Raw genomic sequence first — 14,683 nt, 5'->3', positions numbered from 1 at the left:
AGCTGCGTTAGTGTGAACTAGCTCAGTTTTTTAGTTTCCAGCTTACACATTTTTGCCTTAGCTCAGGAAGGAGGATCCCCAGAGCACACTAATTTATGCAGTACCTCACAACTTTAATAGAGAGTCAGTTTGGTCTAGTGGTTAAGTGTGCGGACTCTTATCTGGGAGAACCGGGTTTGATTCCCCCCTCCTCCCCTTGCAGCTGCTGGAATGGCCTTGGGTCAGCCAGAGCTCTCTTATCTGGGAGAACCGGGTTTGGTTCCCCACTCCTCCACTTGCACCTGCTGGGATGGCCTTGGGTCAGCCATAGCTCTCTTATCTGGGAGAACCGGGTTTGATTCCCCACTCCCCCGCTTGCAGCTGCTGGAATGGCCTTGGGTCAGCCATAGCTCTCTTATCTGGGAGAACCGGGTTTGATTCCCCACTCCTCCACTTGCAGCTGCTGGAATGGCCTTGGGTCAGCCATAGCTCTGGCAGAGGTTGTCCTTGAAAGGGCAGCTGCTGTGAGAGCCCTCTCAGCCCCACCCACCTCACAGAGTGTCTGTTGTGGGTAGAGAAGATATAGGGCAGGGGTGGCCAACGGTAGCTCTCCAGATGTTTTTCGCCTACAACTCCCATCAGTCCCTGTCAGCATGGCCGATAGCTAGGGCTGATGGGAGTTGTAGGCAAAAAACATCTGGAGAGCTACCGTTGGCCACCCCTGATATAGGAGATTGTAAGCCGCTCTGAGACTCTGATTCAGAGAGAAGGGCAGGGTATAAATCTGAAGTCTTCTTCTTCTTCTTCTTCTAATACCAGTAGTTCATGTAGAATTTTTGCTCACAGCACTCCACAGCTTAGAGGCAGTATCGGTTAAAGGTACAGAAGCAAGTCAGGGGGGAAAGGTGGCAACCCAAAGGAAGCATCCAAAGCAAGGAAGGCCAGGGGGGGACTTGGCAACCCTGCTGCCAACCCTATTCTACTCAGAAGTAAGTCCCACAGAATTAACAGGAGAGGGGACCGTACTGTTATTAGGATTCACATCGTGACTGGATTTGTATTTCTCATCTGGAGTGTCGCCGCTGGTTTGGGTATCGTCTTCGTTCTCACTCTCTTCCGAAAGTTCCGACTGGTCTCCTTCTTTGTGGTCTGAAATCTGCTGAAGTTCTTCCTCTGGAATGGGCTCGGTCAAGGCTTCCCGGAGACTGACAGCGTCGCTCACCCCCTGAAGTATCTCCTCAGCTTCACCTTCTGCAGTGTGTGATTCGCCTGGATCCAGCCCGGCTACCGAGACCTTTGGCTCAAATTCAGTAGCCTCATTTTCTTCCGGAAGGTTCCCGCCCTTCCCTTCAGTCCTTTTCTGCCGGTGGAAAAAAATTAATACGCCTGAGTACGCCACCGCAAAAAATAATTCTTTTTGTAAAAAAATAAATAAATTGTGTTTGGCTACGGGCGACTTCATAAACGCTTGTAGGGGCGACGCAGCTATTGCCAGCATCAAGTGGAGAAGATGGCCCAAGAAAGAAAATCACATCCAAGTATTGTACCGGCCACACCTTATTTCATACAAAACAATACAGTTAGAATAGTGCAGGAAAAGAGAGAGGAATCGTTCTGGTTGCCAACAGGCCTCAGGTTCAGCAGGAGCTCCCAGGAGTGCAGCTCCTGAACCTTTCTGATAGTTCCCCCTCTTCCTCCCCACCTACCTTGTCCATTGAATAGGAGGTGCAGCTGCATAACAATCCCTGGATTAGGAGAGTGGGTGGGCAGCCAGCCAGCCAGCCAGCCACCAGGGGCTTTGCCACACCCCTAGCAGCCCTCATTAAACCCTGGAGAAGCCCACACCACCCTTTCTCCACTTCTTATGTGATTTTGGGCACTGGGTGGCTTGCTGGCTTTTTGAGTGTGGGGAGGGGCGGCCAGGAGAGCCCCAGGTGAACGAGGCCTTCTTGGGCTGGCTGGATCTCTAGCCAGCCCCAGCAGGCCTCGCTCGCCCAGGGCTCTCCTTTCTTGCATTGGGCCTACTATGCAAAGGAGTTCCTGCTACAAAAAAAAAGCCCTGTACACTGCACATATGCATAACACGTTCCTAAATTGGTTACATACCCCATTTAAATGGCTTTCGTCGATTTCCACCACGGTCGGCAAATCCGACACTCCACTCTTCTCAGGGGAATCCCCAAGCGTCTTCTTTTCACAGCATCGCTCCGTAAAAGCCTTTCCCGAACAAAAGTTTAAATGAATGAAAGGCCACCACGCCCCACCTTTTTGGTTTCAAGAGCCACGGAAAGAGACAAACTTCTCTTTTTTTTCCTTTTCCTACACTTCCAACAATACCATTTCTATTGATTCTCCAGATCTCCCGGCTGAGGCTATCTGGAGATCTTTCGGGCCAGGGACAATCGGTAGATGCTGACTAGTTGAATGTAGAGCTCTTTGGGGGCACGTATGGGGAGAGGCGGACCCTCAGATATGTCAGTCCCAGGCCATGCGGGGCTCTGAAGGTTAGTACCAGGGCTTTTTTTGTAGCAGGAACTCCTTTGCATATCAGGGGTGTGTGGCCTAATATGCAAAGGAGTTCCTGCTACACACCCTAATGTAGCCAATCCTCCAAGAGCTTACAGGGCTCTTGTTGCAGGACCTATTGTAAGCTCTTGGAGGATTGGCTATCTCAGGGGGGTGTGGCCTAATATGCGAAGGAGTTCCTGCTACCAAAAAAAAGTCTTGGAAGAGAGACCACCAAAGAAGCCCAGGGCTGCTACTAGGGTTGCCAAATCCAATTCAAGAAATATCCGGGGACTTTAAGGGTGGAGCCAGGAGACTTTGGGGATGGAGCCAGGAGCAAGGTTGTGACGACCATAACTGAACTCCAAAGGGAGTTCTGGCCGTCACACTGAAAGGGACCGAACACCTTTTAAAATGCCTTCCCTCCATTGAAAATAATGAAGGCTAGGGGCACCTTCTTTTGAGGCTCATTGAATTGGACCCCCTGGTCCAATCCTTTGGAAACCTGGAGGGTACTTTGGGGAGAGGCTCTGGACGCTATGCAGAAAATTTGGTGCCTCTATCTCAAAAAACAGCCCCTCTGGAGCCCCAGAAACCCACGGATCAATTGGGTAGGGAACGTTGGCTCTCCAGATGTTTTTTGCCTACAACTCCCATCAGCCCCAGCCAGCATGGCCAATGGCTGGGGCTGATGGGAGTAGTAGGCAAAAAACATCTGGAGAGCCAATGTTCCCTATATGGGACTCAGTCACCACAGAGAACAGTGGTGTGCCCAGCAGACATTTCCCTCTCCTCCCCCCACTTTCTGATGACCCTGAAGTGGGGGGAGGGTCTTCAAACCGGGGGATCTCCTGCCCCCACCTGGGGATTGGCAACCCTAGCTGCCACGCAGACTCTGAATATCTTTTGCCTTGAAAACCCCACAGGATCCCATCAGTTGGCTGCAACTTGACTGCAAAACAACAACAACACACACAAGATGTTACTGGGGACTCGAATCTAGCTATTCTACTGCTGACCAACCCAGCTCTCCTCCGAAAGCTCACCTTCTGCTGTTCTTCATGTTTCTGAGCCACCTGAAGTTCTTCTGCTTTCAGCTTCTCTATCCTCTCCAGTTCGGCCAGGGCCTCTTCTCGTTCCTGTTCCAGCTGGGCTCTCTCTATTGTCCGCTAGGGAGAAAAAAAGCAACCTTGGCAGATTAGGAAAAAGAGGAAGAAGATATTGGATTTATATCCTGCCCTCCATTCCGTAGCTCAGAGTCCCAGAGTGGCTCACAATCTCCTTTACCTTGCTCCCCCACAACAGACACCATGTGAGGTGGGTGGGGCTGAGAGGACTCTCACAGCAGCTGCCCTTTCAAGGACAACTTCTGCCAAAGCTATGGCTGACCCAAGGCCATTCCAGCAGCTGCAAGTGGAAGAGTGGGGAATCAAACCCGGTTCTCCCAGAAAAGAGTCCGCACACTTAACCACTACACCAGGTTGAAGCAAGTTGACCATGCTGGAAGGAGACTTTTTAAAAAACAAAAGCTGGAAATAACAGTCCCCATAAGACCAGCACCAGGAAAGATTAGGGAATTCAGGTTGAAACAGGTTGAAGCAAGTTGATTTCATCAATGTATTTATTTATTGAAAAAGAGAGCTGCGGTACCTTTTCTTCTGCATTTAAATTTTGCTTGTATCTGTAAATCCAGCATGCCAGGAAATCGATTGGATCTGCTGGCTGACGTTCAGCAACTCGCGCGAGCCCCTCGACTAAGCAGTTCCCGAGGCATTCCTTGAGATATTGTACATCCATCTCGAGCCAGACCCTGCACTGATATGACGCATTGGATTATATTTATTCCTAGAAGCCTAATGAACAGGCATTTTTTAATTTGTTTAACGTAACAGCCACACAGAAATAGAGCCAGTAGCAGCAAATTAGAGCATGCGTGGATCCATGTTGTAAAGAGTAGAGCTGTAGCTCCGTGTAATTTCAGGAGAAAGAGGCTGAGGAAGAACTAACTATTGAAACCATGAGGAGTCCTTTTAAAAGCGGTTCCTTATTCTCACCATCAAGAGTGGAACACTAAGAAATTAAAAGACTTCACCCACGTCTTCACTAAGTCTTATCTGAAGAGGCTATCATTCTTTGTGACTGTTGAGAGACTCTGTGGGAAAAATTTAAAGAATGTTCAGTGTTCCTTAGTTCTGCTTTTGTTTAACTTCACTAAAAATGCATATTTACACGCTTTGCATGAAAGTTTTATTGCTTCCGGTGGTTATCTTATATTGCTTACATAGAAATAAACATCAGATGTTAGAGAGCCACAAGACGTGAACCAATATACACACAGGTCTTTAGTAAAACTTTCTCTGCACAGAAAGAAAAAATACATATGTTTCAACTTTACAACACAACCATGCTAGAAGGAGACTTTTTAAAAAAACAAAAGCTGGAAATAATAGTCCCCATAAGGCCAGCCCAGGGAAAGGTTAGGGAATTATTTTTTTGGCACCAGTGAGAGAAGGAAACATACATGTACCATAAAAATCACTGACCACTGTTTACATCATTTTGCATCTCTCTTTGCCATGACACCAAGGTTAGTAAATACAGCTCCTAGAAGAGCTATGAAACTAAAGGGGAGCCATGTGTAGCCCTCTTTAATTCTGTCCCTCCTTTGGCTTTTACATTGTCTTTCCCCACTCGAGGTCTCTGGGCAGCCTTGGCATGGAGAAGAGCTTGCAAACTTGCCTCATTTCCCCCTCCTTCTCTGCTGCACCCACAGTGGAAAGAGTTGCCTACCTATGGGTCAGCACTCAAGAGGCTGACTGAGATCTTGATGCTAAGCAGGCTAACTAGAGAGTAAACATGCATTAAGTTCCTCCTTGACATCTGGGAGTCACACAATATTTGTGAAAGAACCACATGTGGTTCCCGAGCTGCAGTTTTGGCCACCTCTGCTCTAGTTACTTTGTGGGTCATGATGGTACATTTTCAGATGCGCTGAATATTACTTGCATTTTAATGCATTTTCTTTGTTTGCATTTAATTATTTATTCATTTATAGCCCACCTTTCTTGTTGAGAAAGTTGCAACTAATATATGGTGAGCTCAGAAAGGGGCTTTTGAGGCAAGTGAGAAATCTGGACCAGGCGTTGCAAGTAGGGTTGCCAAGTCCAATTCAAGAAATATCTGGGGACTTTGGGGATGGAGTCAGGAGACTTTGGGGGTGGAGCCAGGAGACATGAGGGGTGGAGCCAAGATCAAGGCTGTGACAAGCATAATTGAACTCCAAAGGGAGTTCTGGCCATCACATTTAAAGGGACGGCACACCTTTTCAATTCCTTCCTTCCATAGGAAATAATGAAGGATAGGGGCACCTTCTTTTGGGGCTCACAGAATTGGACCCCCTGGTCCAATCTTTTTGAAACTTGGGGGGGGTACTTTGGGGAGAGGCACTAGATGCTATACTGAAAATTTGGTGCCTCTACCCCAAAACACAGCCCCCCCCACAGAGCCCCAGATACCCATGGATCAATTCTCCATGATTTTCTATGGGAATAAATCTCCCTAGGGAATAATAGAGTTCCCAGCAGACATTTCCCTCCCTCCCCCCGCTTTCTGACGACCCTGAAGCGGGGGAGGCCCTCCAAACCGGGGGATCCCCTGCCCCCACCTGGGGATTGGCAACCCTAGTTGCAAGCCGTGGCAGGTTGGCTTAAGTTGAGCAGGCTGAAATTGAATCCAGCGAAGACAGAGGTCCTTTTTCTTAGGCTGCGGCGGGCTGGGGGAGGGGATCTCCCTACCAGCTTTTGACGGTGCGTCACTGGTACCAGTGCGCAGGGTCAGGAGCCTGGGAGTGCTACTGGAGCCTTCCCTGACAATGGAGGCCCAGATAGAAGCCACTGCTAAATCTGCCTTTTTTCATCTCAGGCAGGCGAGGTAGTTGGCCCCCTTTGTGGAGCGCGGCGACCTGGCAACAGTGATCCATGCAACGGTCAGCTCGAGGTTAGACTACTGTAACGCCCTCTACATGGGGCTGCCCCTGTACTGAACTCGGAAACTGCAGCTAGTGCAGAATGCAGCAGCCAGACTGTTAGTGGGACTACCTCGGTGGGAACATGTGCGGCCTAGGCTGCAGGAGCTGCACTGGCTGCCAATTGTGTACCGAGTTCGTTACAAGGTGCTGGTTATTACCTTTAAAGCCCTATATGGCCGAGGACCTGCCTACCTTAGGGACCGTCTCTCTCCACATGTTCCCCAGAGAGCACTGAGATCTAGTTCACAAAACCGTCTGAAAATCCCTGGGCCAAAGGAGGCCAAACTAAAAACAACAAGGGAGCAGGCCTTCTTGATAATGGCACCCCAATGGTGGAACCAGCTGCCAGAGGAGGTGCGGGCCCTACGGGACCTTAATCGGTTCCGTGGGGCTTGTAAAACCGCCCTCTTTCAACTTGCTTTTTAAGGGGGAACCTTGGCAATAATATTAAGCCGTTTTATATAAACTGAGACTGTAGCATCATTAAATTATACTGGTTTTTAGATAATTATTTAATTTAAATTAACTTAAATTTATGAATTGTATTTTGATTGCTATTATTTTGATTTTATTGTTATATCACGGCATATGTACCATGTCTTGTAAGCCGCCCTGAGCCTGCCTTGGCGGGGAGGGCGGGGTATAAATAAAAATTTATTATTATTATTAGAAGTGATGATGATGATGATGATGATGATGATGATGATGATGATGATGATGATATTGGACTTATATCCCGCCCTCCACTCCGAAGAGTCTCAGAGCAGCTCACAATCTCCTTTACCTTCCTCCCCCACAACAGACACCCTGTGAGGTAGATGAAGATATTGGATTTATATCCCGTCCTCCACTCCGAAGAGTCTCAGAGCAGCTCACAATCTCCTTTACCTTCCTCCCCCACAACAGATACCCTGTGAGGTAGATGAAGATATTGGATTTATATCCTGCCCTCCACTCCAAAGAGTCTCAGAGCAGCTCACAATCTCCTTTACCTTCCTCCCCCACAACAGATACCCTGTGAGGTAGATGAAGATATTGGATTTATATCTCGCCCTCCACTCCGAAGAGTCTCAGAGCGGCTCACAATCTCCTTTCCCTTCCTCCCCCACAACAGACACCCTATGAGGTGGGTGGGGCTGGAGAGGGCTCTCACAGCAGCTGCCCTTTCAAGGATAACTCCTACGAGAGCTATGGCTGACCCAAGTCCATGCCAGCAGGTGCAAGTGGAGGAGTGGGGAATCAAACCCGGTTCTCCCAGATAAGAATCCGCACACTTAACCACTACACCAAACTGGATTCAGCAAGAGCTCACAGGAGCACACTACATTGCCTTCCTCTGCAGAGCCTTCCTAGGCGATCTCCCATCCAATTACTGATCTTGCTTAACTTCTGACTTCTGGCCATTCCAGCAAGTGGCTTTTCAGGCAAGTAAGAAGCAGAAGCAGAAGAAGCTATTGGCTTCCTCTGCAGAGCCTTCCTTGGTGGTCTCCCATCCAAGAACCAACCTTGCTTAGTTTCCAAGGTCTGATGAGACCCGACTGCCTTCTCATGCTGCCTTCTATCCCGACGGGAGCGTTACAAAAGTTGTCAAAAATGCAATCACCACGATATTTAGGAGTCAATCCAGTTGCATCTCTTCCATGTGTTCTTGGGGTTGTGAAAAAGAAGTCACTGACAAGGTTTACAGAGTAGCGCATGAAGAGATGGAAGGGAGGATATATACATAGCAGGGAAAGAGACAGCCTCAGCTAGGGTTGCCAAGTGCAATTCAAGAAATATCTGGGGACTTTGGGGGTGGAGCCAGGAGACTTTGGGGATGGAGCCAGGAGACATCAGGGCGGAGCCAGGAACAAGGGTGTGACAAGCATAATTGAACTCCAAGGGAGTTCTGGCCATCACATTTAAAGGAACCGCACACCTTTTTAAATGTCTTCCTTCCATAGGAAATAATGAAGGATAGGGGCACCTTCTTTGGGGGCTCATAGAATGAAACCTCCTGGTCCAATCGTTTTGAAACTTGGGAGATACTTTGGGGAGAGTCACTAGATACTATACTGAAAATTTGGTGCCTCTACCTCAAAAAACAGCTCCCCCAGAGCCCCCGAAACCTCCAGATCAATTCTCCATTATACCCTATGAGAATCAATCTCCACATAGAGAATGCTCAGCAGACGTGAGAGGATGCAAGGACTACAAGTCCCAGCATGCACCTCGCGAAGGGAGGCCAGACTGGAGCGAATAGCAGGCCGGCAGTAGGTGGGTCTTTGTAACTCGGAGGAAGGGAGAAGCCTGAAGCCAGGCAGGCAAAGAGACACGATGCCGTTCCACCCCCCCCACACACCCCGCTATCAGATTTTTAGGGAGCGGGGTTTTAGGCTGCTAATGCAGGGGTCCCCCGCCCTGCCGGGGGATGGGTTGGGAAGCCTAGCCTCAGCTCCTTCCTATTCATATGACTTCTCATACATTCCTCATTCATCCTTACAACAGCCCCCCAAATAAGCTGGTAATTAATAATTAATCAATGATTATTGTACAGCAGGGTGTAGCATAGCCAGGAGATCCTAGGAGCATCTGGCAGCCAGAAGTTCTAGCTCTTTCAGCGTCATGCACCACTAGGTGGTTAGCTATTCTTGTTTAAGGTGGAAGTCCCCAAACTGCAAACTGAAGATTCAGGTTTCCAACATGTAAAATAATAAATAAATAAATATCAAATAAACAGATGTAGGGATAGCCGTGACCATAGCTAGGTTTAAAAGGGGATCAGGCAGATTCATGGAGGAGAGATATATCCAGGGCTTTTGGGGTAGAAAAAGCCCAGCAGGAACTCATTTGCATATTAGGCCACATCCCCTGATGTTACCATTGTTTCACGCAGGGTTTTAAACAATGATATTGGATTTATATCCCACCCTCCACTCCGAAGAGTCTCAGAGTGGCTCACAATCTCCTTTATCTTCCTCCCCCACAACAGACACCCTGTGAGGTGGGTGGGGCTGAGGGGATTCTCACAGTGGCTGCCCTTTCAAGGAAAGGACAACCTCTGCCAGAGCTATGGCTGACCCAAGGCCATTCCAGCAGGTGCGAGTGGAGGAGTGGGGAATCAAACCTGGTTCTCCCAGATCAGAGTCCATACACTTAACCACTACACCAAACTGGCTCTCTTTTGCAGAGAAAAAAAAACAGCAGGAACTCCTTTGCATATTAGGCCACACCCCTAACATCACCATTGTTTCCCACAGAGCTTTTTTTGTAGAAAAAGCTCAGCAGGAACCCTTAATTTGCGCATTAAGTCACACCCACCCACGCCCAAGCCAGCTGGAATTACATTCCTGCTAAGAAAAAAAGCCCTGGACACATCCATGGATAGTAAGTCGTGATGATGAAAGGGAACCTCCACATCCAGAGGCAGTATACCTCCGAATACCACTGCTAGGAGGAACATTGGGGGAAAGCCTCGGCCTCTGTGCCCCGTTTGTTTGGCCTCCAGGACAACTGGTGGGCCACTGGGTGAAAGAGGATTCTGGACGAGAGGGACCCTGGTCTGATCCAGTGGGACTCCTCCGTTCATGAGAGCCAGAGAACAGAACGCTCAAGCCTCGGATTCGGCAAGAGCTCACAGGAGCACAGCTCCTGAACCTTTCGGAGGGTTCCCCCTCTTCCTTCCTACCTACCTACCTTGTCCACTGAATAGTAGGAGCAACCGTGTAACAATCCCTGGATTAAAAGAGCGGGCAGCCAGCCAGCCAGCCACCAGGGGCTTTGCTATGCCCCCAGCAGCCTTCACTAACCCCTGGAGAAGCCCACGCCACCCTTTCTCCACTTCTTATGCGATTTTGGGTGACTTGCTGGCCTTTTGATTGTGGGGGGTGGCCCAGGGGAACCCCAGACGAGCGAGGCCTGCTTGGATCTCTAGCCAGCCCAAGCAGGCCTCGCTTGCCCGGGGCTCTCCTTTCTTGCTTTTTCTCTCTTTCGTGCTTTTGGCAGGGGGGGGGGGGCGGCGGCAGTATATGCTAATGAGCTCCACCACCTATTTCTCTAGAAAACGACCCCCCGAGAACACTCAGAGCAGACACTAGCCTCACCTTTTAGTGCAACAAATTTGTAAGAATGTTCAGTTTGCACAGCGCTTGTCCTTAGGCAGCAAGAGAAAAAGTGCTTTGCAGAGAAAAACACGGCACACACACACAAAAATTCACAATGCAAGTAACTTTATCCCTACCCAAAGCTTCTATACTTTAACATTTAGACCCAATGAAGGGATAGCCATTGAAGCAATAAATAAATACCCCAGATGATGATCAGTGCCGTTTATAGGTCACACCTGTCTGCTTGCCAAACTCTAGGTGGGACCTGGAGATCTCCCAGAACAGCAACTGATCGCCAGACAACAGAGATGAGCTCCCCTAGAGAAAACAGACTGCTTTGGAAGGCGAACCATGGCATTAACCCCGCCCCCCCCCGGCTTCATCCCCAAATATCCCAAACTTCAGTTCAGTTCAGTTTATTATTTACAGTCATTGACCAGTCATCTTATAAAAAGTCCCACAAAGAATCTGCATGTTAAAATTTGATGATGTGAGGGTTATAACAGTTAAAAAAATTAAAAGATTATTATTTAAGCTAGAATCATAGAGTTGGAAGGTACCTCTAGGGTCATCTAGTCCAACCCCCTGCACAATGCAGGAAACTCACAAACTCCTCCCCCTAAATTCACAGGCTGTCAGATGGGCATCTGTTTAAAAACCTCCAAGGAAGGAGAGCCCACCACCTGCAGAGGAAGCCTGTTCCACTGAGGAATTGCTCTTAACTGTCAGGAAGTTCTTCCTAATGTTGAGCCGGAAACTCTTTTGATTTAATTTCAACCCATTGGTTCTGATCCTACCTTCTGGGACCACAGAAAAAAATTCCACACCATCCTCTAGATGACAGTCCTTCAAGTACTTGAAGATGGTGATCCTATCACCTCTCAGCCGCCTCCTCTCCAGGCTAAACATCCCCAGCTCCTTCAACCTTTCCTAGGAGGACTTGGTCTCCAGACCCCTCACCATCTTTGCTGCCCTCCTCTGGACCCGTTGCAACCCTTTAAACCATTTTAAAAAGTCACTTTAAAATTGCTTTGGAAGGCGAACCATGGCATTAACCACCCCCCCCCCCCGGCTTCACCCCCAAATATCCCAACCTTGGAGCGGCCAACTCTGCAAAAAAAGGAAAAGTTTTACACTATGCAGCCGAGTGCCCGCTGCCTTCCCTCCAAGTCTGCCTCTCTGAAGAACATTTCACTTGCAATAGGGAGCTTCCCTTTCTCCCTCCCCCGACCCTCTGGGTCCGGCTTCTGCAACTCCCCCTTACCTGAAAACTTGTCCAGGGCGCGAGATCACCTGGAACCCGGACGCACACCGTTGCCTAGCAACCGGGCACCCCCCCCCTGCGCGCGCGCGCGCGCACACTCACACACATCCCCTCCCCCGCGTTGCGTCACAATGCTTTGGCCTCCTGCATGAACGCGCGCGGATAGGAGGCTCCCGATTGGCTCAAGGGCTCGCGGTGGTGGCTTGTCTCCACCAATAGGCTTTCCGAGAAGGCCCCTGCTTTGCATACGTGCCTCCGTATGTTTGTATTGGTTTGCTGACGAGGTTGTGTTCTTGGGTTATGTTTGCACTAGGGTTGCCAAGTCCAATTCAAGAAATATCCGGGGACTTTGGGGGTGGAGCCAGGAGACATTAGGGGTGGAGCCAAGATCAAGGCTGTGACAAGCATAATTGAACTCCGAAGGGACTTCTGGCCATCACAATTAAAGGGACGGCACACCTTTTCAATTCCTTCCTTCCATAGGAAATAATGAAGGATAGGGGCACCTTTTTGGGGGGCTCATAGAATTGGACACCCTGGTCCAATCTTTTTGAAACTTGGGGGGTAATTTGGGAAGAGGCACCAGATGCTATACTGAACATTTGGTGCCTCTACCCCAAAACACAGCCCCCCCCCCCTGAGCCCCAGATAACTGCAGATCAATTCTCCATGATTTTCTATGGGAATAAATCTCCATAGGGAATAGTAGAGTACCCAGCAGACATTTCCCTCCCCTCCCCCCACTTTCTGACGACCCTGAAGCGGGGGGAGGGCTTCCAAACCAGGGAATCCCCTGCCCCCACCTGGGGATTGGCAACTCTAGTTTGCACTGAAGCAAGTTCCCGGAATATAGTGGGTAGGGTTGCCAAGTCCAATTCAAGAAATATCCGGGGACTTTGGGGGTGGAGCCAGGAGCAAGGGTGTGACAAGCACAACTGAACTCCAAAGGGAGTGCTGGTCATCACATTTAAAGGGACCGCACACCTTTTAAATGCATTCCCTCCACTGGAAATAATGAAGAGTAGGGGCACCTTCTTTGGGGACTCATAGAATTGGACCCCCTGGTCCAATCTTTTTGAAACTTGGAGGGTATTTTTGGGAGAGGCACTGGATGCTATGCTACAAATTTGGTGCCTCTACCTAAAAAAAAAACAGCCTCCCCAGATATCCGCAGATCAATTTTCCAATAAACCCTTTGGGAATCGGTCTCCACAGGGAATAATGGAGTGCCCAGCGGACATATCCTTTCTCCCCCTTTCTGATGACCCTGAAGCGTAGGGAGGGCCTCCAAACTGGGAGATCCCCTGCCCTCACCTGGGGATTGGCAACCCTAATAGTGGGGCTTACTTCTGTGTAACGGTGGCTAGGATCAGGCTGTTCAGCAGTTAAGCCCGAATTGCAAAAGCAACAGCAGTTTAATGCCTCTTTTCTGCGGTCCAACAAAATTGCCGCAAAGCAATGAGCAAAACTTGGGAGTTCCACAGAACTTTCCATCTGGAGCCTGGATTGAGGTTCAGGACACACAGAGGCAAAGGTGGGGTGGGAGTGCGGGGAAAGAGGGCATGATGTAGGGTTACCATGTTCTGAAAAGCAAAAAAGAGGGCACATTTCCTGACTATTTTAAGCCAGTGACATGGGCTATCTGCAAACTCCTAAATGATTTGCCAGCTGGAGATCAGTTGTCAAAGTGGGAGAGCTCCAGGCCCCACCTGGAGGCTGGCAACCCTAGCTGGCCATTTGTGATAGGGAAAGTCCTCTTTAGATTAGGCTTTTCTTTCTCCCCTTTTGACTGTGAACTGGAACTATTTGAATACATGAAAGTTTACCCTTTTTTGCAATATACTTCTTAGGAGATTGATTTACTGCACGTCAGTATCATGCTTTTTGGACTGGACAAAACTTGGCAATATTAACTCATTTGCATATTAGGCCACATCCCCTGATACCATCATTGTTCCACAGGGGGCTTTTTTGTAGAAAAAGCCCAGCAGGAACTCCTTTGCATATTAGGCCACCTCTCCTGACACCAAGCCAGCTGGAACTGCATTCCTGTGTGTTCCTGCTAAAAAAACCAAAAAAACCCTGACCAAATATACTGATAAGATTTACTGAGATTTCCTGCCATTCTGTGTGAGCAAAACTTCTATGAAATATTTTTTTTTAAAAATAGTTGCTTTAAAAAACCCTTTTTTCATTTACCCCACCCCCCATAGGAATGACACCCAAGGGGTGTCAAACTCATTTGTTATGAGGGCCGGATCTGACATAAATGAGGCCTTGTTGGGCTGGCCATGTGTGTGTTAAAATGTAATGCCAGGCAGCAGAGATAGAAACTTTATAAAGGACACAGACAAACACAATTAAAGATTTTTTTTAAAAAAAACCCCTTAAAATAAAACATGCTTAAAACTTTAGCACTTATTGGTCTTCATGGTGCTTTCTTTGTATCTCTCCCATGCGATCCAGGGAACTGGGCAAAGAAAGCTCTGGCTCTTTCCTTCCTTCCCCAGGGGACCAGGAGGGAGAGAACCTCAGCCAATAGAAAGAGGCTTGGTTCAGTAGCTCTGCTGCGCGATTGAGAGATCCTGGCAAAGCAAGCTGGGAGGGGGGGGAACCTCACGGGTTTGCAAGTGATGCAGAAGGAAGCAAGAGGGAGGGAGAAGAAAGCAGGCAACAGTCCATTGCTGGGGAGGGGGCTGATAGGAGCCCTCCAGGGGCCTGATTCAGCCCCCAGGCCGCATGTTTGACACCCTTGGGATAGGTGAAGCCGTTGGTATTGTATTCAGAACCAGAAACAAACAGCAAGTGTAAGCTGTATTAACT

At 48.8% G+C, this 14,683-nt stretch overlaps 1 protein-coding gene across 1 annotated transcript; it reads right to left on the bottom strand.

Moving 5' to 3' along the window:
- Positions 1 to 958: 958 nt before the first annotated feature.
- Positions 959 to 4,305, bottom strand: LOC132574264 (uncharacterized). Its single transcript, XM_060242612.1, has 4 exons — positions 4,135 to 4,305; positions 3,531 to 3,653; positions 2,086 to 2,196; positions 959 to 1,339 (listed from the first exon to the last, which is right to left on the bottom strand). Exons 1-4 carry the CDS (start codon positions 4,279 to 4,281, stop codon positions 959 to 961), a joined length of 762 nt encoding a protein of 253 aa, XP_060098595.1. The 5' UTR covers positions 4,282 to 4,305.
- Between the last annotated feature and the right edge of the window lie 10,378 nt (positions 4,306 to 14,683).

The sequence above is a fragment of the Heteronotia binoei genome, chromosome 6 (genome assembly GCF_032191835.1).
Source record: "Heteronotia binoei isolate CCM8104 ecotype False Entrance Well chromosome 6, APGP_CSIRO_Hbin_v1, whole genome shotgun sequence".
In the NCBI taxonomy this organism is placed as follows: domain Eukaryota; kingdom Metazoa; phylum Chordata; class Lepidosauria; order Squamata; family Gekkonidae; genus Heteronotia; species Heteronotia binoei.
This window is presented reverse-complemented; position numbering and strand designations above follow the sequence as displayed.